At 36.3% G+C, this 23,068-nt stretch overlaps 1 protein-coding gene across 1 annotated transcript; it reads left to right on the top strand.

The window, feature by feature from the left end:
* Positions 1–504: 504 nt before the first annotated feature.
* LOC127150376 (uncharacterized) lies at positions 505–897 on the top strand. The gene has a single exon (XM_051088080.1). It carries the CDS (start codon positions 505–507, stop codon positions 895–897), a length of 393 nt encoding a protein of 130 aa, XP_050944037.1.
* Positions 898–23,068: the final 22,171 nt, after the last annotated feature.

Below are 23,068 nucleotides of genomic sequence, written 5' to 3'. Positions count from 1 at the left end.
TTTTTTAGGTTTTGCAGACTGACTTACGATGTAAGTCTTTGATATTGTCCCTATGGCTGCATGAACCTTCGTCACTCGCTAGGTATGTTTTATAAGTTTATGAATACACTAACGACTTGCTTGTGTTAAACTAGAATTACATGGATGTTACGATTGTGTTCTGAAAACTTCTGCTGGTGGAATTTAGGGAAATGTCGCCATATAGAGGTTCACGTAGAGGTGGTAGGAGAGGCAGAGGAGCTGGACTTACCCAACCTGAAGAGCAACCTGCCGTACAAGCTGCAACCCTACAACACCTGTCACTCAGGCCGATCTCGTCGCCATGGAGTAAAGATATCAGGATATGTTGCGAGACGCTTTGGCACCCTTTCATGCTGCCAATAGACCCCGATCGCCCCTCCTCCAGGCCCAGTGGAACCCCAGGTTGTGTCAGATCAACTGTCGGCAAGGGCCAAGCATCTGAGGGACTTTAGAATGTACAATCCTAAAACGTTTGACGGGTCCATGGACAACCCCACCAAGGCCCAGATGTGGTTGACCTCCATAGAAAAAATCTTCAGGTACATGAAATGCCCTGATAACCAGAAGGTCCAGTGCGTAGTTTTCTTCTTAGAGGACAGATGCACTGCCTGGTGGGAGACTACTGAGAGGATGCTGGGTGGTGATGTTAGCAGAATAACCTTGGAGCGGTTCGAGGAGAGATTCTATGCTAAAATTTTCTCTGCCAACGTAAAGTACGCTAAGCAGCAAGAGTTCTTGAACTTGGAGCAAGGCGACATGACTGTGGAGCAGTATGACACCGAGTTTGATAAACTTTCTCGTTTTGCTCCCGATGTAGTGAAAGATGAGGCTGCCAGGACTGAGAAGTTCGTTAGAGGTCTCAGGCCAGACGTCTAGGGTATCGTTCGAGCCCTCAGGCTCACCACCCATGCAGATGCACTACGCCTGGCACTAGACTTGAGTCTGCACGAGAGAGCTGATCCATCCATGGTTTTAGTTATCCCCTTTTCAAAAAATGTGTCTTTTGATGTTTATCTTTTGTGTAATGACCTTAACTTAGTTTAAAAGTTTGGGTCCTTGCAGAGTATCTCTTACCTGGAGATTTTAATCAAACAAAGTACTCCCTAGCTGACAGTAAAAATTCTCCAATTAACTTGATTCTAATCATAAAAGAAAAATTTAGTATCTTAATTAATGAAATTAGCAATTGGCTAACATCCACAAATTTTCGCAAATTAATTAATTTTCTAAAAAATTGGGGTTGAAACCAATTCAACCTTGATTGGAAAAAATCCAAGATTAAATCTAAAAAAAATTAGCCAATTGAACCTTTAAAGAAACCCCAAATAGATCCAAAATTAAATTAACAAAATATTAATTTAATTAACAAAATATTAATTTAATTAACAAAATATTAATTTAATTTCATTAGCTTACCAGAGTTACTCAAATGGAGGTTGAAAAATACTCTTATCCTTGATAGAAAAATTCATCACTTTATATTCTCAAGCTTCCAAAGAGACCAATCTTAATTACAACTGGTGAGGCGGCGACAATAGTTGTATTATAGTTATCGTAGAGAAGAAGATGAAGAACCTTTTTCTCTTTCCTTTACTTTCTAATTTAAGTATTCCAATGCTATTTATAGACTCAAATAATAACAACAATATTTATTATTATTATTTCCTTTTCCTTTTAAGATATTATATAATACCAAATATATATATCTTTATTTCCATTATCTTTCCTTAATAAATGCCTTAAATGCACAAAATGTTAGGCATTTATAACCATTAATAATAATAACAATACCTCTTTATTATTATTTTTTTTTCACCAAAATCTACAATAAACATATATATTTATTTAAACCATTATTCTCTCTTTTAAATAAATATATATCTTTTTCGTCCAATCAAATCAACCATCTCTCTCCTTATTAATTATCTTTTTTCCAAACAAATATAATTATATTCCATAATATAATTAACTACACTTTTTCATATTATTAATTAAATATATATATATACTCAATTAAATTCAATTCCACCAAAACCAACTTTTCCCTCCAAAATCTCAAATTAACTTAAATCCTCAATTAATTTAATCAATCAAATCTTTCCCAATAAATCACTTATAACTTCCAACATTAATTATCTTAAGCCAACCATAACAACTACACTCCAGAATCAAGATTTATCTTTTTGCAGAATAATTAATTATTTTCTACAATAATTAATTACTATTTATCTTTATCTAAAATAATTAATTATCTTCCACAATAATTAATTATTATTTATCTTTCTCCAAAATAATTAATTATCTTCCACAATAATTAATTATTGTTTATCTTTCTCCAAAAATAATTAATTATCTTCCACAATAATTAATTATTATTTATCTTTCTCCAAAATAATTAATTATCTTCCACAATAATTAATTATTATTTATCTTTCTCCAAAGTAATTATCCTTTTACAAATAATTATATTTCAACAAGTATAATTATCTTTTCCTTTAATATAATAATTATATATATATATATATATACATATTTCCACATATACATATAATTATCAAATCTCCAACAAACTTTCTACTCTACAATTTAATTAAATAACATCCATAATTATTTAATTAAATTAAACTTCAACAACACTAAAAATTCACAACTTTACTTAATTCTCTTAACCTACCATTTAATCAAAAACTCAACAAACACCACATGCCAAAACCTCTAATTAATTAAATATTCATCCAAAAAATATTTAATTAATTTCAATTCCCACATAAATCAAATAATTCTCATTAAATGAATTCAAAATAACACTCGATAAATTAAATCTAATTAAACAAAATTAAGATATTTAACTCCAAATTATCTTAATTTTTTGGGGTGTTACAATCGTCCCTCCTTTATGAAACTTTCGTCCTCGAAAGTTCTAATCTTCGAACATGTAACGACCCAACTTTCCAAACTAAGCTAAGGTCACTACGTAGTACTAAGACTTGACAGTAAAACACACAAGCTCATAAAAGACCGGTTACGATTCATTAAAAATGTTTAAAATATCATAAAAGCAATTTCGGGCCCTATTTTAAATCACGTTCCCAAGAGTTCTAAAATATAGTGCTCAAATCATTAAAACATAAAACCACCAATCAAATGTTCTATCCATGACTCGATCTGACAATGAAAAATAACAAGTAACAAAATACATCAGCGGAAGCATAAAGAAAACTAGACGTGTCCATATGGCCTTCACGCATCCTTCTTGCCCCTCGCCGGTCTGCCCCTCGCCATACTCTTACCTGAAAAGTTAAAGAGAAAAAGTGTGAGTATAAAATATACCCAGTAAGAGACCCACTACTGGGCCCGTTAGGGTGATAAAAGTTAGCTTCCTATTAAGGGGTACCTACGTAAACAGTCTAGTGGTTTCGTAGAATGCACACATCAATCAGTCTAGTGATCCCGTCGGATGCACATATGAGTCTAGTGATCCCGAAGGATGCACATATCAGTTTAGTGATCCCGAAGGATGCACATATTAGTCTCGTGATCCTGAAGGATACACATAGCAGTCTCGTGATCCCGAAGGATGCACATATTAGTCTCGTGATCCTGAAGGATACACATAGCAGTCTCGTGATCCCGAAGGATGCACATATAGTCTAGTGATCTCGAAGGATGCACATATCAGTCTCGTGATCCCGAAGGATACCGTGCCTATAAGATACGCTACTCCATAGATAAAGCTAACTGTTACCCCTCATTCCATACTAAACCGTCTACAACAGTCACATCACAATAACATTCAAGTTAACGTTCCAGTTTATAAGCTTAACCAGTCCGACAGTTTAAGTGTAATCAACAGTCTCCTCGGTCCCTATATGTATGTCCACCCCACACTTCAACGTGACATTCCCTAAATTCAGTCTAATAGTCAAATCACCATTTTGTAAATCCCCCTAAAGGTACTTCGTCTCAATTCAAACCCTAGCACATCTACAGATAATCTATTTTATGCATAACGTCCATATTAGGCATAACAGTCGTATTCAGTTTACAACACCGCTCAATCGCGTATACACAATCTACCGAAGAGATTTCCAAACCCTTGGTACCTCCACGACATAATTCATAACCAGTATCTTGATAACAGACTTCAACTATATATAACATGAAGATTTTCATAATCCACTGGCATTACTATTCCAATTGACAGCACAGCCCATCAACATAACCGCAATACACAGAACATCAGGCCATCAATACCCATCAACAGAACAACTCATTACATATATAATAGTACATAGTCTACAAGTAACGGTCACGTTACCTTTAATCAGTCAAGAGCATATAAGTGATATGTACTAGTCAAACATGCGTCAATCAATTTAATAAAGTTACTATCGTATAATTCCCATGTGGGTTACTACGTTTCCAGTCTCGGTTTAAGGTCCAGTAGTAAGAAAGCCCTTACCTAAGATGTAGCTAAAATCTCGTTCAAGTCCGCGTCTAAACGAATCCACCTAAACATAAACATACGGGTTTTAACAATGACATCACCAAATTCCACAGTACAAAACGCTCCAAAGCAACAACTACCGACTAACCCAAGCAGAGGAGAGTTGGCTTCCACTGCGCTTGCCGCAAAATTCCTGAACTCGAGCGTCACCTCCCCAACACCTTCAGGGGATCAACGGATAACCCAATCAATCAGTTCAACATTTTAATTTGACATTTAGGCTCTCACTGAATATTGAAACCATTAGAAATTCCTCACATTGTCCTTACCAAGACTCACCGGGACTCGACACGAATGGATAGGACATAAATGGCTCGGTGAACAGGGAGTTTGGCTTGGCTTGGGAGGTGGCTTGGCTCGGCTCGACTCGGCTCAATTCTTGGCTCACGGCTCGACTCAATTCGGCTCGCGGCTCGGCTTGGCTCAGTTTTCAGCTCGCGGCTCGTGGCTCCGCTCAGTCCTTGGCTCGCGGCTCAGCTCGACTCGACTTGCTCGATGTACCTGGCGCACACGCGAACGACTAGTCTTCTCTGCTTCACTCGACGACGGCTGAAAGAGGAACGTACGACGGTGAAAGTGAGCAGCTCAAAATAGTTCTTTTGGGCTACGTCAGGTGGCGTACGGAGGAGAAGGAAGTTGGCAGAGGCGGCGATTGGATCGAAGAAGAACGCGCGATTGAAGGTAAAGACGGTCGCCAGTCGACTGGTTGCGTGAGACAGAGAGGAGGATCGGAAATGCGGTGACCGCGAATGGCTGTACGTTGGCGTTGTGATACGGATGACGACGGAGATAGAGAGACTACCACAGTGACGGAGACGGGGAGACTACCACAGTGACGGAGACGGGGGCTGCTTGTGTGAACGGAAGAGAAATGGATGAAGGTTCACATATATTTATATTTATTTATTTTTTAAATATAAATATATATAATAATAATAATAATAATAATAATAATATAATTAATAATAATAATAATAATTTAATTTATATTATATTATTATTATATTAATTTATATGATATTATATTATTAAAATTCATACCCTTCCTTTTCTTTTTCTTTTCTCTTCTAAATCAAACAAAATTAACATCAAAATTTTAAATTCTCGAAATTTAACATAAAATGTTAAAACTTACCTCGAAATTTTGGGGCGTTACATTCTTCCCTCCTTAAGGAACTTTCGTCCTCGAAAGTTTTATTCCTCGAACAACTCTGGGTAACGAGCTTTCATGTCATCTTCTCTCTCCCACGTAGCCTCTTCAACCTTGTGATTCCGCCATAAGACTTTAACTTAAGGGATCTCTCTATTCCTCAACATCTTCACCTCCCTAGCCAACACTTCAACGGGTTGTTCTGTATAGCTTAAGTTTTCATGAATCTCTAGTGGTTCGTAATCCACTACATGGGATGGATCTGGCACATACTTCCTCAACATAGAAACATGGAACACATCATGAACTACCGAGAGTGATGGTGGCAATGCCAAGCGATACGCTACAGGACCAATTCGCTCTAGAATCTCAAACGACCCAACAAAACAAGGACTCAGCTTTCCTTTCCTTTCAAATCGTAAGACACCTTTCATAGGTGCTACTTTCAAGAACACTTTGTCCCCCACATTAAACTCAAGATCCTTTCGTCTCACATCAGCATAACTCTTCTGCCTACTCTGTGTGGTCTGCATACGTGATCTAATTTTCTGTATCGCTTCGTTAGTAGACTGAACTAACTCAGGATCCATCAATCTCTGCTCACCAACCTCATCCCAGGAAACAGGGGATCTACAACATTTGCCGTACAAGGCCTCGAATGGTGCCATACCAATGGTAGCCTGGAAACTGTTATTATAAGCAAATTCCATCAAATGCCACTACAAGAAATGAGGCTTTTAATAGCCTACGAAGATAGCCCATTTTAAAATGGGCTATTGAAAAAGAAAAAGAAAAAAAGTGGAAAGTAGAAAATAAAAATATCCCACCAATATTTCCCCCCTTTTTGGAGCCTCTTTCACGAATTCTTTTACTCAATCAGATGTGATACCCACGCCAAAACACCACCCTCAAACGATAATTTCTCACCTCTTTTCTGCGATACCCTCATTCTCACGACTGCCATTCAACCGATGAAGACACTTTCATCTCTATCCATCGTCGTTGTCTCTGTTCGTCATCACTTTCATCACACAATTTCCCTAGAATATCCTATTTTTCGGCTTCAATCTCTCAAACTTGCAATCTCTTCGCTTCATCTAATCTCTCACAATCGCCCACATGGGTTTTGCTTAGGGTTATTTGTCTACCAGCTCATCTCTCTACTGCTACTAGACACTTGAAGCTTATGTTTCGAGGTTAGTCTTCTTTTTCCTTTCTTCTACATCGTTTTTATTGTGAGAGCACTGAGTGGAATATTAACAAGGAGTTTTAAACATATGGAATGATTTTGTTTTAAGTTGTAAACATCTTTCCTTTGAGGTTTATAATAATGAGATCTATTTCTTTAGATCATAACAAGCTTAATGATCTTACTTGTGGTCTGATATGAATAGGCTTGCGCACCTCTAGTCTTTTGGCTCTAAACAGTTGGTTATTTTGATGTTTTAGCTTAAAAAATCCTTGCACATTTGTTCTTCATATTTTTCTTCATGCCCTAATCTCCAATTTTTGTTTATTCCATTAATCCCTTTCAAGTTCTGTTATTAAAAAATTTATTGTGGTTTTGATTTGTTAACTGATTTCTTGCAGTTTTAATCCCTCACAGCAAAGGCTTCTCTTTCTATTATTAAATCCTCCATTTGCTCGATGAAATTGAAATTAGAGATTTGCAACTATAGCTAATTTTGCACAACCTCTCTCTATCTTTCATTACATATCTCTCTCCCACATCCTACGACCTTTTTCTGTGGTTTTCACTTCCATATATTATTTTGGGGTGCTTTCTAATGCACATATAATGTAACTTTTGTAGTCATAGGCACATTGTACAGTACAAGACTGCCTATTATTCATTTTACCTTTCCGTGAGTAGCTTTTCCTTGCTCCACTTCAAGAAACCAGTGTGTGTGAAGTATGTAAGGAATAGCTTAAATGAAACTATTTAAGTGTACATCACCTCTATTCATAATGCTTTTATGTTCATGTTTTTATGGGTAAAGTTGAGTTCTTACAATGCTGTTTGTATCTTGAATGTTGTTAACTTCTTTCAATTTGTGAGTGATTGCATAGACTTTAATGGTTAGGAAAATTTTGAGGCAGCAAAAATTGTTGATCTTATTAAGCTTGAACTGTAGAGTTTTCTTTTGGAAAACTTCATAACTAATATTCTCTTCTCCCAATTATTAATTTAAGTTGCAAGTAATTTTTAGCATTATGCTCTAAAAGTGAACTCTTGTTCTGTTGTCACCTTTCATTTTTAGCAAGTCATGTTCATCTAATTAATTGTTCTTACAGTCACATGTTTGTGTTGCTTTGTACTCTAATGGATTGTGATATCAATTTCTCCATTTAAATTCATCTCTTGGTCTGAGGAAGAATGTCTTATTCTTTGTGATAACGGAAACATAATAGGTTGTTGATAATGATGATGTTTTCTGTATGCTCTTAAATTGTTTGATGAAATGCCCAAAAGAAAGTTAGAGTTAAATTCCCACTTGTTTATGTGATTATGAAGTTAGGTGATTTTTTTGTATGTCTTTATTTCTTTGCTTAGTTGTTAAAACCATACAGTTTTCTCAATAAAGAAAATATTGAGTAAGTTTATGTTACTCAATATCTGTTTCTGCCCACCAACTGAGCAAGATATTAAAAAAGGGAATAGTTTGGTAATGTTCCTTTTATTTTACATTCCTTTTAGAACTTCTCTTTAAAATTTTCAACTACAATATGATTGAGTAAATGTGCCTGCAGCCAGGTCATGGTGGTGTACAATCCTCTTGGATGGATCCATAACGATGTTGTTAGAATAATGGTGAGTAGAAATTTGCTTTTGCTTGCATGTTTCACATTGCAAACAATTGAATGACTTGGACTATTACTACATTTACAATCGAGTGAAATATGAATTAGAAGAGAAAAATGGAATTCGTTATCTATGATTTATCATCATCATTATTTTTATGCATAGTTTTTCACTCTTTATAAAACTATGCTCTTGGATTTACTGAAGTTTCAGTGAGTTTATTTCCAGAAAACCAGGTTCAAACCATAGTCAACTTTCCAATCTTGGAAATTCAGGCAATCAAATGGGGAGTATATTGGCCTCAAATTCGAGGTTTGTAGCTTTTGCGAATAGAAAATGTATTGTTCTTTTCCTCATACTCCATTTGTTCAAGTTCAAGTTGTTAGATTATCTGTTTTTTTGCGTTTGATTTCACATTCTTACATTCATTCTTTCATTGATTTTGGTTAATGTTTTGCCTCAACTTTGACTGTCTTCTTATTCTTATATTGTTGCTTGGGTTCGACCACTATATTTAACGGATATTCTATCTTAATCTTTACACACATAGCTTCGTTGTAACTTTTGTTGCAGTTGCTTGGGATGGTAGCATAGTAAGAGTGGTTGTTTCTTGGTAGCAATTTCTTATAAATATTATTTCTCTATAGTGTATAATTAAACCAAGTTACTTAGCTTTTTAGCTGGTGCTTATAGATTTTTTGTTCTTGAATTCAATTAGTGATATGTTTTAGTCACGGTTCGTTGTGCTTGCAAAGAAGCTGGCTTGTATTTTTATGGAAAATGTATCAATGGACAAGAGAGGTGAACTAGGTGGCTTACATATGCCATTGAGTTTTGGGTCTTTTGACACTTATGGTTCTTTGTTGCCGCAATTGATAGAATAGGATGGAAACTTGTTCAGTCATATGTGATTGTGATATTGTGAGATTTATCCAAATAATATTTAATGAGGAAGCTGGTAATTGATGGAGGCATTTGCTGTGATTTTTGGTCAACGAGGAGTGATAGTATTGAAGAATTATAGTATCTTAATTGTTGATCTTCTCAACCTTCTCTTGCCGTGGAAGTATTCTTTTCAGTTCTATAACCTTTTCCATTGATCTTCTGATAAAGACATGGTTACTCATTTTTAATATAATTCTGCAAAACAAATGAAAATTAAAAAATTTGACTCTCACATGAACCTTTTAAATACTCTAAATGACCTCATTTATTTTTGAAAGATTAGGTACTTTATTGTTAAAAGGTGGAACTTTGAGAATTTGGAGTTATCTGTACAACAAGGGGCATTTGCAACTTAAAGAAGCAATGAAGCTTTTAATTTTGGTGATAAAGTTAGCTTTTCTTAGTCAACCGGACTACACTTCTTTAGGTGCTAACCATTCCTTATTGAATTTGTGTGTGACGCTACTTGGTCATTGATGAATAAAGTATGTTTGTTTGAGATAATTATACTGATTTGCTATTGGCTGCTTAGGCTTGTGAAAAGATGATGTCCAGAATTGGTGGTTCTGTTAGTGGGGGCAATTGGAAATATGCACATGGAACTGCATATTATGGTCAAAACTTTTCACTCAAATGGCTTAAGGTTGACATTTCTTTTCTTAGATTTATAATTTTATGTAGAAATTTATATGACATGTGTACCTCATCATGTTGTTGCATTGTTGTTAGTTGCAATAATGCTAATGGTTGATTGCCCTCTCTGTCCCTAAAAAACATCTAATTTACTCTCAGTGGTCATATTTGATGCTCATTAAAAATGAAATTGAATTATTTATTTTTAATCTCTGATAATGAACATTTTTTCTTTTTCTCATAATTGAAAGAAAAATTGAGGGGTGATGGACATGACAAATCTTTAACAAATTCAGGTCGAGAGGACAATTTCAACAACTAAAGTGACTATCGGTATGCTATCTTTTCTTATCTACATTTGTTAAAGATTTTCTATGTTTTTTTAATTAATATCCACTATTATTGGTGTCTAAAAAATCACATATTGATATATGTTTTATAAATTTATGCAGGTGAATGAAATGTGTCTTACCAGTGGAAAAAAGATCTAACGATGCAGTAGCTCATACCTTATATGATAATATAATCTTGAACACGGTGAATTTTGTTTGTATTTTGAGGGTTATCTTGTGTTGTGCTACATTCACTAAATACTTTATCTACCTTTATATCATTTAGACCACAACTTTATTTGAGCAAATTATTAAATACTCTATTTTGTAATTTTATAGATTATGAATGGAAGTTATTATTATTTATTGTGCTACAAAGTATTTATGTGTGCTAAAGTTGAGTACTTTAACTAAAATTTATAAAAAGCTAATTAAATAAGAAATTATTTTTGAAAACAAAGTTACCTCTTTCATAGCCATAAGTTACAACTATATAAAGATTTATATAGCCAAAAAAAAAATGCTATCAAAAGGTTATTATAATTATTATAATAATTGAAAATGATTAAATAGCATTATTATAACATAATGTTATAGCTGTAAGTACCACATTCGCCTTGCCTGGATGATACAATATCTCACAATCGTAATCCTTCACTAATTCAAGCCATCTTTGCTGTCTCATATTCAATTCCTTCTGAGTGAAGAAGTATTTCAAGCTTTTATGATCCGTGAAGATCTGTATCTTTTCACCATACAAGTAATGCCTCCATATCTTCAGTGCAAAAACTACTGCTGCCAACTCGAAATCGTGGGTAGGGTAATTCTGCTCATGACTCTTCAACTGACGAGAAACATAAGCGACTACCTTACCTTGCTGCATCAAAACACAACCCAAACCTTTCTTAGAAGCATTACTGTAAATCACAAAACTCCCTGAACCATCAGGTATAGTAAGAACCGGTGCAGTAACTAGCTTCTATTTAAGGTTCTGAAAACTGTCCTCACAGGCCTTGCTCCAAATAAAAGGAGCTCCCTTCCTGGTGAACTAAGTAAGAGGGGTAGCTATACGCGAAAAGTTCTCCACAAATCGTCGGTAATAACCTGCTAAACCCAGAAAGCTACGAACCTCACTGACTGTGGAAGGTCGGGGCCAACTGGTGACTGCCTTTATCTTAGCTGGATCCACCGAATCACCAGCTTTAGAAACCACATGGCCTAGAAAGGATACCTGCTTCAACCAAAACTCACATTTTGAGAACTTTGCATATAATTTATTAGCTCGAAGGGTTTCTAGAACCATGCGTAAATGCTCCTCATGCTCGGTCTCTGTCTTAGAATATATCAAAATATCATCAATAAACACGATCACAAAAGTGTCTAGGAACTCTCCAAACACTTTGTTCATCAAATCCATGAACACTGCCGGAGCATTCGTCAAACCAAAAGACATCACAATAAACTCATAGTGCCCAATATCTTTAACGAAAGGCTGTCTTTGGTACATTCTATCCTTAATCCTCAGCTGATATCCCGACCCAAGGTCGATCTTAGAGAATACTGTAGCTCCCTGTAACTGGTCAAACAAATCGTCGATCCTGCGCAAGGGATATTTGGTCTTAACGGTTACCTTATTCAACTCCCTGTAGTCAATACATAGGCGCATCGATCCATCCTTCTTCTTAACAAATAAAACTGGTGCACCCCAAGGTGACACACTCGGCCGAATGAAGCCTTTATCAAGCAACTCCTGTAACTGCACTTTAAACTCTTTTAGTTCTGCTGGGGCCAATCTGTATGGAGCTCTGGATATAGGAACCGTACCAGGCTCTAGCTCTATGGCAAACTCAATCTCTCTGTGAGGAGGTAACCCTGGAAGTTCTTCAGGAAAGACATCCGGATAGTCCCTCACCACTGGTTCTGATGACAAGGATACATCAACCTCTCTAGTATCCACTACACTCGCTAAGATACTCCAAGTACCCTGACTAAGCAGTTTGTTGGCCCTCATAGCTGAGATTACCTTAGGTAACGACCTTGATCCTTCTCCCTTAAACTTAAAACTGGCCATCAAGGGAGGGTTAAACGCTACCTCCTTATAGGGAATAATTTATGCTAGCATGGTTAGCAGCTAACCAATCCATACCGAGAATTACATCAAAGTCAAGCATATCAAGGACCAACAACGTTACTTCAATCACATGACCAGCTATCTCAATCTGGCATGCCTTCACCTTTTCTTTCGACAACATATTATCCCCAGAAGAAGTAGATACTGATAAAACATGGTGCAGGGGCTCTACCTCTAAGCAAGCATGCAACATAAATGCAGAAGAGATAAAGGAATGTGACGAACCAGAATAAAAAAAAACTAAGGCATAATGCCCCAACACTGAAAAAGTACCTGTCACCACCGTGCCTGCTCTCTCAGCCTTAGTCTTATTTGTAGCAAAGACTTTACCCTGATGTTGAGCACCTGGTCCCTAATTTTGTGCACCCCCGATAAATCTCATCGGGCATCTGTCAACTGTATTCTCCTTTTGCCTACACTTGAAGCAAGTCCTGGTCCCAAATAAAAAACGACCCAGATGGTGCTTCCCACAAGTGGTACACAAAGGCTTCCCTCTGGAACTTCCCCTGCCTCAAAAGGTCTCTGCTAGAAGCGGCGAAACTCACCACCTGGTCTGAAATTTCGCTGTGGCACTGAAATAGGCTGCTGCTCAGCCTTCTTTTTCTGTCCTGAGGTCGAACCTCTACCTGCAACCTTGGACGAGTTAGCCCTCTTATGTAAACTGAGATCCACTGCCAGGCGCAGTGCATCGACATGAGTGGCGGGTTGGAAGGCTCAAACCAGACCTTGGATGTCTAGCCTGAGGCCTCTGACAAACTTATCAGCTCTGGCCGCCTCGGTTGCTATCATCTCGGGAGCGAAGCGGGATAACATATCAAACTCCGCATCGTACTGCTCCACTGTCCTGTCGCCCTGCTCCAAGTTCAGGAACTCCTACCGCTTGGCATCTTGCAAACTGGTAGAGAAGAATGTCTCCTAAAAACTCTCATTGAACTGTTCCCAAGTGATCTGACCCACGTCACCCCCTAACATTCTCTCTGTCGTCTCCTACCAGGTAGTATCTCTGTCTGTCAACATGAAAACGGCACACTGAACTTTCTGATCCTCAGGGCACTTCATATACCGAAATATGGTCTCCAAAGAAGATAACCACATCTAAGCCTTGGTGGGGTCCTCCAAAGACCCATCGAATGTCGTGGGGTTGTACTTTATAAAATCTCTCAAATGTTTGGCCTCTGCCGACAACTGATCTGACACGACCTTGGGTACATTTGGAGCCGGAGCAGGAGCTGGCGGGGCAGGCTGCTGCTGCTCTCGCATCTACATAATCAATTCCCTAAATCTCTGCTCCATAGCGGCGAGGTCCGCGTGAGTAACCGGTGCAGCAGGATCGGTAGCTTGAGCTACAGGCTGTACTCCAGGTTGGACTCGTCCTGCTCCCCTACCTCGGTCTCCTTGGCCACCTCTACGCGTACCTCTCCTCGATGGCATTTTCCTGACAACCACCAACGATTCTTTTAGTCTCATACGATAATGAACCTCACAGGTTACTTATCACAATAACAGTCACATCACAATAACATTCAAGTTAACATTTTAGTATATAAGCTTAACCAGTCTGATAGTTCAAGTTTAATCAACAGTCTCCTCGGTCGCTATATGTATGTCCAACCCACACTTCATCGTGACATTCCCTAAATTCAGTCTAATAGTCAAATCACCACTTTGTAAATCCCCCTGAAGGTACTTCGTCTCAATTCAAACCCTAGCACATCTACAGGTAATCTATTTTATGCAGAACATTTATATTAGGCATAACAGTCGTATTCAGTTTACAACACCGCTCAACTGCGTATACACAATCTACCCAAGAGATTTCCAAACCCTTGGTACCTCCACGACATAATTCATAACCAGTATCTTGATAATAGATTTCAACTTTATAACATAATTCATAACCAGTATCTTGATAACAGATTTCATAATCCATCGGCATTACTATTCCAATTCACAGCACAGCCCATCAACATAACCGCAATACACAGAACATCAGGCCATCAGTACAAATCAACAGAACAACTCATTACATATATAATAGTACATAGGCTACAACTAACGGTCATGTTACCTTTAATCAGTCAAGAGCATATAAGTGATATGTACTAGTCAAACATGCGTCAATCAATTCAATACAGTTACTATCGTATAATTCCCATGTGGGTTACTACGTTTCCAGTCTCGGTTCGAGGTCCAGTAGTAAGAAAGCCCTTACCTAAGATGTAGCTAAAATCTCGTTCAAGTTCGCGTCTAAACGAATCCACCTAAACACAAACATACGAGTTTAACAATGATATCACCACAATCCACAGTACAAAACGCTCCAAAGCAACAACTACTGACTTATCCAAGCTGATGAGAGTTGGCTTCTACTACGCTTGCTGTAAAATTCCTGAACTCGAGCGTCACCTCCCGAACACCTTCAAGGGATCAACGGATAACCCAATCAATCGGTTCAACATTTTAATCCGACATTTAGGCTCTCACTGAATATTGAAAACATTAGAAATTCCTCACATTGTCCTTACCAAGACTCACTGGGATTCGACACGAATGGACACGACTTAAGTGGCTCAGTGAATAGGGAGTTTGGCTTGGCTTGGGAGGTGGCTTGGCTCGGCTCGGCTCGACTCAATTCTTGGCTCACGGCTCGACTCAATTCTCGGCTCACGGCTCGACTCAATTCTCGGCTCACGGCTCGACTCAATTCTCGGCTCACGGCTCGACTCAATTCGGGTCGCGGCTCGGGTTGGCTCAGTTTTCAGCTCGCGGCTCAGCTCGGTTCAACTCGCGGCTCAGCTCAGCTCGACTTTCTCGATGTAGCCGGCGCACACGCGAATGACTAGTTTTCTCTGCTTCACTCGACGACGGCTGAAAGAGGAACGTACAGCGACGAAAGTGAGCAGCTCAAATCGTTTCTTCTGGGCTGCGTCGGGTGGCGTACGAAGGAGAAGGAAGTTGGCAGAGGTAGCGATTGGACCGAAGAAGAATGTGCGATTGAAGGTAGAGACGGTCGGCAGTCGACTGGTTGCGTGAGACAGAGAGAATGATCGGAAATGGGGCGACCACGAATGGCTGTACGTTGGCATTATGATGCGGATAACGACGGAGATGGAGAGACTACCATAGTGACGGAGACGGGGAGACTACCACAGTGGTGGAGACGGGGGCTGCGTGTGTGAACGAAAAAGAAATGGATGAAGGGGAGTAGTGTCGTCGGCTATCGGGTGAAGAAAATGAAGAAGAAGAAGAAGAAAGTCGGGGGGGGGGGGAACGGCGCACGGGAGGGGCTTAGGGTTTATTTTTTTTAAAATATATATATATATATATAATAATAATAATAATAATATAATTTATATTATATTATTATTATATTAATTTATATCATATTATATTATTAAAATTCATACTCTTCCTTTTCTTTTTCTTTTCTCTTCTAAACCAAACAAAATTAACATCAAAATTTTAAATTCTAAAAAATTAACATAAAATGTTAAAACTTACCTCGAAATTTTGGGGCGTTACAGAACAACTTGGGAGGGTTCTCATGTCTTAATTAATAACAATTTCTATCAAACTCTATAATCTTTAATTAAATATACACACCCATGTATATATATTTAATTAATCCAACACAAAACAACCGAATACATTCCTTAACTTCCAATTCCACTTAATGTAATACCCATAATAAGTTTCCTAAATTTATGGGGTGTTACAACTTAATTCCACAAATGTAATCTTAACAAAATAATCAAGCTTCCCAAGAGAAATCCTAGACCGTAAGGGAAAATACTAAGTTTGATAACTTAATTAACAGTTCATTAAGGATCCAAAAAATCCAGTTAATTCAACTTACCCAATGTTAAGGTCGAATCCAATTTATCCTTAGGTAGGCAAAATTCCATAGCTCAAAACTTCCAAATAAAATCTAACCAAAATAATCCAAAATTATTATCTTTTGGGTATTACCCAAAATGCATAAAATACTTACCAAAAACAATAAGGAAAAAGGCAAAAATAAGGTTGGTTGTTAAAAACAATGGCTTGGCGGCTAAAGGAATAGGGTTACGGCTGGCAAACGGCTCGCGGCTTGGAAGGATAAACCGGCTCGGGCGACGTGGACGGCTCAGGTAGCTCGCATGCGTGGCTTGGATATGGCTTGTACAGGCTGAAGTACACACGCTAAACTCGGTATTTCCACTCACGGATAGGCTCGAGTGAACTGCGGATCGACTCACGGACGACTTACGTACGACTGGCGGGTGGCTCGATGCGAAGAACGACTTGGTTCAGACATAGCGAATCAACGTGAATAGACAAACTTCGCGGTGGAAAATGACTGGTGCGACGAACAAACACTAGCAGACAAATGAAGCGATGTGCGATGATCGGCTGCTAACCTGAGCATGAGACGGAGTCGAATGAAGAACGCAGCCGATGACGCTGGTTGGAGCGGCGACAAGGGTTTGAAGAAGAGAAAAAATGAAAAAGATGATGGCACGCAAAACGAGGGGCTTATTTATAATAATAATAATAATATAATTATTGTTATTAATTCTCTCTCCTTTTCCAAATCCAATCAAATCTTATCTCCCTTCATTTAAACCTACCATCAAATCAAACTTTTTCTCTCTTCTCCTAATTATCTCTTATTAAATAATAATTATATTTTCCATTATATAATTATTACTTTAAACTTCTTTTTCACTCTCCACAACATCTTTCTCCAAAATATTACTCTTCAAATAAATCTCTTTATCTCCTTTCAACAGTACAATATATTTCCTAAAATAATTATATCTCAACAATATAATTATCTTAATCTTCTTCTTTTCAAAATACCATATCTTTTCCTTCAAAAATTATATTTTAACAAATATAATTATCCTTTTCATTTTCCATAATAGTTATATGTATATAAATCTATATATACATAAAAATTTTCAAATCTCTAAGAAAACCACTTCTCCAATTTAATTAAATAAGCACCCAAAATTATTTAATTAAACTCCAATTTCTAAAGAATAATTAATAAATCGTTAAAGTAACATCCACTATTTTGAACCTAATTACACAAAACTAAGATAATTAATTCTAAAAATTTATCTTAATTTTTGGGGTGTTACGTGAATCTTCCAGATTAAAGCCGAGATCTGTTGTAAAGCCAACTTTCCATTTCTTCTAGCAGGATCTGGAAGTTTCAAAATGTATGAAATATATAAGAGCTTACCATAGTCTTTTCAAGACAATTTTGGAATCACCATCAAGTTTAGGTGAAAAAGACCATGCCAATGTTACGAAACATGTAAAACTATATGTGCTTTACAAGTAAATGTTATCTACTTTGTATGCAATCTTCAGAGTTGGGAAACCTGATAAGAGCTTCCCATATTTTTTAAAAAAATATATTTGGAATCACCATCACCGTTTCTAGACAGTCAAAGATGAAGGAGAAGCAGATTTTCTCCTGAAGGAAGTCAATAAGAGTATACCATAGTCTTTTATAGAGATTTTCGAAAGCAACTTCACGTTTTTTCCTTTTTCTTTTGGACTTTATCATTCTTTGTCCAGATAGCAGCATCTTAAATCTCAGCATTTTGAACCTCATTTGGTGAGAATGATGAAAAGTTTAAAAGAAAAAGTTTGGAAACCCTAAAATCTAATGGTTTGTGAGAAGGGGTTTTAAAGGAAGATGAACAGACAGAAAAGGAAGAGGTTTTTTGCGTTATACTCGCTGACAGGTTAATAAATACAAATTGATTATTTACAACACGAGTATTGACCTTTTTCACCCACAAACCCTAAAATCTATACATGTACGCCACTTTCATTAATTACATGATAAGAGTAAACGATCCATTAAAATCATACAATAATTTAGACTTTACTGTAATCTAAACGATATCTGATTTAAATGCAAACAATTGTGTTATTAAACCTACATGATCGTGCTAGTAAATCTAAACGATCCTATAATATATGTTAAAGGATCGATAGTCAAGTCAAATGATCTTTGGGTATGCCTAAACGATCTTGTCATTGCATCTGAACTATAAACAATCATGGTGTAAGTCATAAAGGATCATGTAGTGTTGTAAAACCGATCGTTTATGTAAGTAAATGATTTTGGTAATAAAACCCAAACAATCTTCAAACAACATGTAAAGAAACTTTTCTGTTTACAAAAGGTGTTGCAATGGAAGATCATATGACGAAAAAGGAAATGTTTTATTTTTTACATGCTGACAGGTTAATAAATGCGAATTGATTACTTACAACACGCGTATTGACCTTTTTCACGTACAAACCCTAAACTTTACACATGGTCCCCACGTGGCCTTAACCCTTTGTACGTTTTACTTGATGGTAATATATGTTAAACGATAATGTAGTTAGGTCAAATGATCTTTGTGTACGTGTCAACGATCTTGTCATTACATATAAACTATAAACGATTAGGTTATTAGTAAAATATGATCATGTAGTGTTGTATAAACGATGGTTTATGCAAGTAAATGATGGTTCATGCAAATAAACGATTTGTTAATAAAATGCAAACGATTTTCAAAACAACAGGGTATTGACCTTTTTCACCCATAAACAATCGTTTACACTTATCATTTAATATATATTAAACGATGCTATAATTAAACGATTACATGTAAACGATTTTGTCATTATCGTAAACGATCATTGTTCATTCAGGTGGATGATCTAGTAATTTGATGTAAAATGAACATTTAATAACAACCAAACGACAATGTTAATTATTTTAAACGATTGTTTACAAAATCTAAGCGATAACGTTAATTATTTTAAACGATCATTTTACAAAATGTAAGAAAAAATATTATATAAGTTAACAATCTCGTAGTTAATACAAAACTATCAAATGTAAATGTTTAACAAGAATAAAATAGAGAAATGTTGAAAAGTTCTTATATATTTATTGTAAACGTTATTACATGTAAATATTACTAAACATGTAAAATATACATCCTTAAAATGTAAATGTTCATGCACAGACTCTGGATCCGAAATCTTTAAAACCCTATATGTTTTTGAAGCATAAACACAAGACGTTTTAAAATGTAAATGTTCATGGACAATGTGTTTATACATCGCACAATCAAAAAAAGTTTTCTCGTTATTTATCAAACCCATGTTCGATATGTTTCGATCTGGTTCTAGAAGCTTGTAACCCTTAAAAAAATATACAATCCTTCTTACTCCACCTTCAATCCATTTCCTTCTTACTCCACCTTTAATCCATTTCCATCGGGCTCTGAAAGCTTGTAACCCATTAAAAAAGGTATACAATCATTTTGACCAGGACCAACGCTTTCTGGAGGAGAAGGAGGATTCAGGGTCATGGAAGTATATAAGAGCTTACTATAGTCTTTTATAGACATTTTCGGAATCACCATCACAGTTTCCTTTGTCAAACCTACCGCCCATTTCATTCCATCTGCATCTTTCACGCTTGTTCCTTCTTCTTTTTTATCTTGTTGTTCTTGGTTCAAATAACAGCATCTTGAAGCACATTTTAAGAGGGGGGAAATATTCGAGAGGAAAACTTTGGAAACCCTAAATCTAATGGTTTAAAAAAAGTATGTGTAACGACCAAACTCTTTATACTAAGCTGAGGTCATTACTAAAAAGAAACAATAAAAAGAGACACTTTCTTGAAAAAAGGAAGACTAAATTTTCATTAAAAACAGAATACTGAAATACTGACACATAGACGCGAAAGCAAAATTGAGTCCCCACATGGCATGCAACGAATCCTTCTCTATCGTTCACCAACTTTCCTCTACCTTTACCTACCTAAAATATTAAATATAGAAAGAGTGAGTATAAACATATACTCATTAAGGGACCCACTACTAGTCCCGCTAGGTATCTGTTAACTTCTCATTAGAGTCCTATAAAGAGTACCTCTGAATTGACACGTTCCCGAACACGTGCAATCTGTGATCCCATAGGAACATAACTGGTCTTTGGTGAACCCAAAGGAACACTTAGGACAAACTGGTCTTTAGTGTACCCGAAGGAAACACTAAGACAATCAGACTGTGAGTGACCCAATCGAATCACTCGTAATCATGTCTATGTCATATTGAACTGGTGATCCTGTCGGACTACACAATCATAAAAAGGTGGTGATTTCGATGGACATCGGTGTGGGTACGACTCGAATAGAAAAAGTTAACAAAATGTCCATCCATAGCATGTAGCGTATCATAAACATCATAAACAAGACATGAGTATTAATCTTAACATCCTTAATCATGTGATTAATATATCATGCATTAACATCAACATCAACACATCATTATCAACATACTACCAGTCATTAACATAATATCAGTCATCATCATCAATCAATATAAAGACAATCATTATCAATAGCATCAAGTTATGCATTTTAGCTACCATCAATGCATAATCATAATCATATAGGGTCTCTTAAATTCAAGTCAAAGGTCTAGTAGGAGAATCTCTTACCTGAAGATTTTAGCCAAACAAAGTATTCCCTAGCTAACAGTAAAAATTCTTCAATTAATTTGATCCTATTATAAAAGGAAAAATTCAGTATCTTAATTAATAAAATTAACAATTGGTTATCATCAAAAAATTCTCCCAAATTAATTAACTTTCTAAAAAAATGGGGTTAAAACCAATTCAACCTTGATTGGGAAAAATCCAAGATTAATTCTTCAAGAATTAGCCAATTGAACCTTTAAAGAAACCCCAAAAGGTCTAAAATTAAATTAAGATCACTCAAATGGAGGTTGAAAAATTCTCTTATCCTTAATAGAACAATTCATCACTTTAAATATTCAAGCTTTGCCAAATGGATCAATCTTAACTAAAACTAGTCAGGCGACAGTGGTAGAGGGTCATCTTAGTGAAGGAGATAAACAACCTTTTTCTTTGTCATTTTATTTCTAACTTAAGAATTCCAATGCTATTTATAAACCTAAATAATAACAATAATATTTATTATTATTATTTTCTTTTCCTTTTAGGATATATATATATATATATATATATATATATATATAATACAAAAAATATACATATATCTTTATTCCCATTATTTTTCCTCAATAAATTTCTTAAATGCATAAAATCTTAGGTATTTATAACCTTTAATAATAATAATAATACTTCTTTATTATTATTATTTTTCTCTCACCAAAATCTATAATAAACATATATTTATTTGAACCATCATTCTCTCTTCTAAATAAATATATCTTTTCTCGTCCAATCAAATCAATCATCTCCCTCCTCACAGATTATCTTCTTTTTCAAATAAATATAATTATAATCCATCATATAATTAACTTCACTTTTCCATATTAATTATCTATACAAAACCAAATAATTAATATCATATTCCACCAAAAATCCCAAGTTATTAATAAAACATATATATTCATATATATATACTCAATTAAATTCAATTCCACAAAAACCAACTTTTCCCTCCAAAATCTCAAATTAACTTAAATCCTTAATTCTTTTTAATCAATCAAATCTTTTGCAATAAATCTGTAACGCCCCGAAAATTTAAGGTAAAATTTTTCTCGTTTTATGTAAAATGCAAGTTGATATAATAATAATATAATATTAATTATATTATTATTATTATTAATGTTTATTGGTTATAATATTAATATTATAAATATTATTATAAATTAATATTATAGAAATATTGTTATTTCTAAAACAATAAAATAAATTATTATTTATTTAATATTAATATTTTTAATATATTATTATTATTACTTTATTATTATTATTATTATTTATATTTAATATATATATTATTATTTAATTTAAATTATTAATATTATATAATTATTAAGAATTATATATATATATATATATATATATAATAAATTTTTTTTTTAATTCAAAACCCTAACCGCGCGCCGCCTACCCCCCCCCCCCCCCCCCCGATTTTTCGTCTTCTCCTTCTTCCTCCCCGACGCCGCCTCCGTTTTCCTCTTCTCGTCCGCCTCCGTTTTTCTCTTTCTCTTCCGTCTCCATCCTTCTCTTCATCTCCGTCTCTGTCCTCTGCCCTATCTTCATCTCCGTCGGTGTGCGTAGCCTCGCCGGACGTTCGCCGCGGCCTCCATCCATCTCCATTCGCTTCCAACCGCCGGCAGCCGATAACTCCCTCTCTCTCTCCGTTTCTGCCACCACCGTCAACCTCTCCGTCATCAGCTCGTGTTTCCGACGCCGACACGCCGTCGTTCGCCGGAAGGAAGAAGCCCCAGAACAGTGCTGCCATTTTTCGTCCAACCCGACCCGGTTCCAAGCCGTACCCGAGCCGCCATCCTTTTCCGAGCCGAGCCCCAAGCCGAGCGAGCCGCGAGCCGAGCCGCAAGCCGAGCCGCGAGCCGAGCCGCGAGCCGAGCAAGCCGAGCCGAGCCGAGAACCAAGCCGAGCCGAGCCGAGCCGAGCCGAGCCGAGCCAAGCCGAGCCGAGCCGAGCCGAGCCAAGCCGAGCCGAACCGAGCCGAGCCGAGAAC

This window comes from Cucumis melo, chromosome 7 (genome assembly GCF_025177605.1).
Source record: "Cucumis melo cultivar AY chromosome 7, USDA_Cmelo_AY_1.0, whole genome shotgun sequence".
Taxonomy (NCBI): domain Eukaryota; kingdom Viridiplantae; phylum Streptophyta; class Magnoliopsida; order Cucurbitales; family Cucurbitaceae; genus Cucumis; species Cucumis melo.
This window is presented reverse-complemented; position numbering and strand designations above follow the sequence as displayed.

Coding starts and splice junctions, on each gene's coding strand:
- LOC127150376 (XM_051088080.1), top strand. CDS start 505: ATGGACAACCCCACCAAGGCCCAGATGTGGTTGACCTCCATAGAAAAA.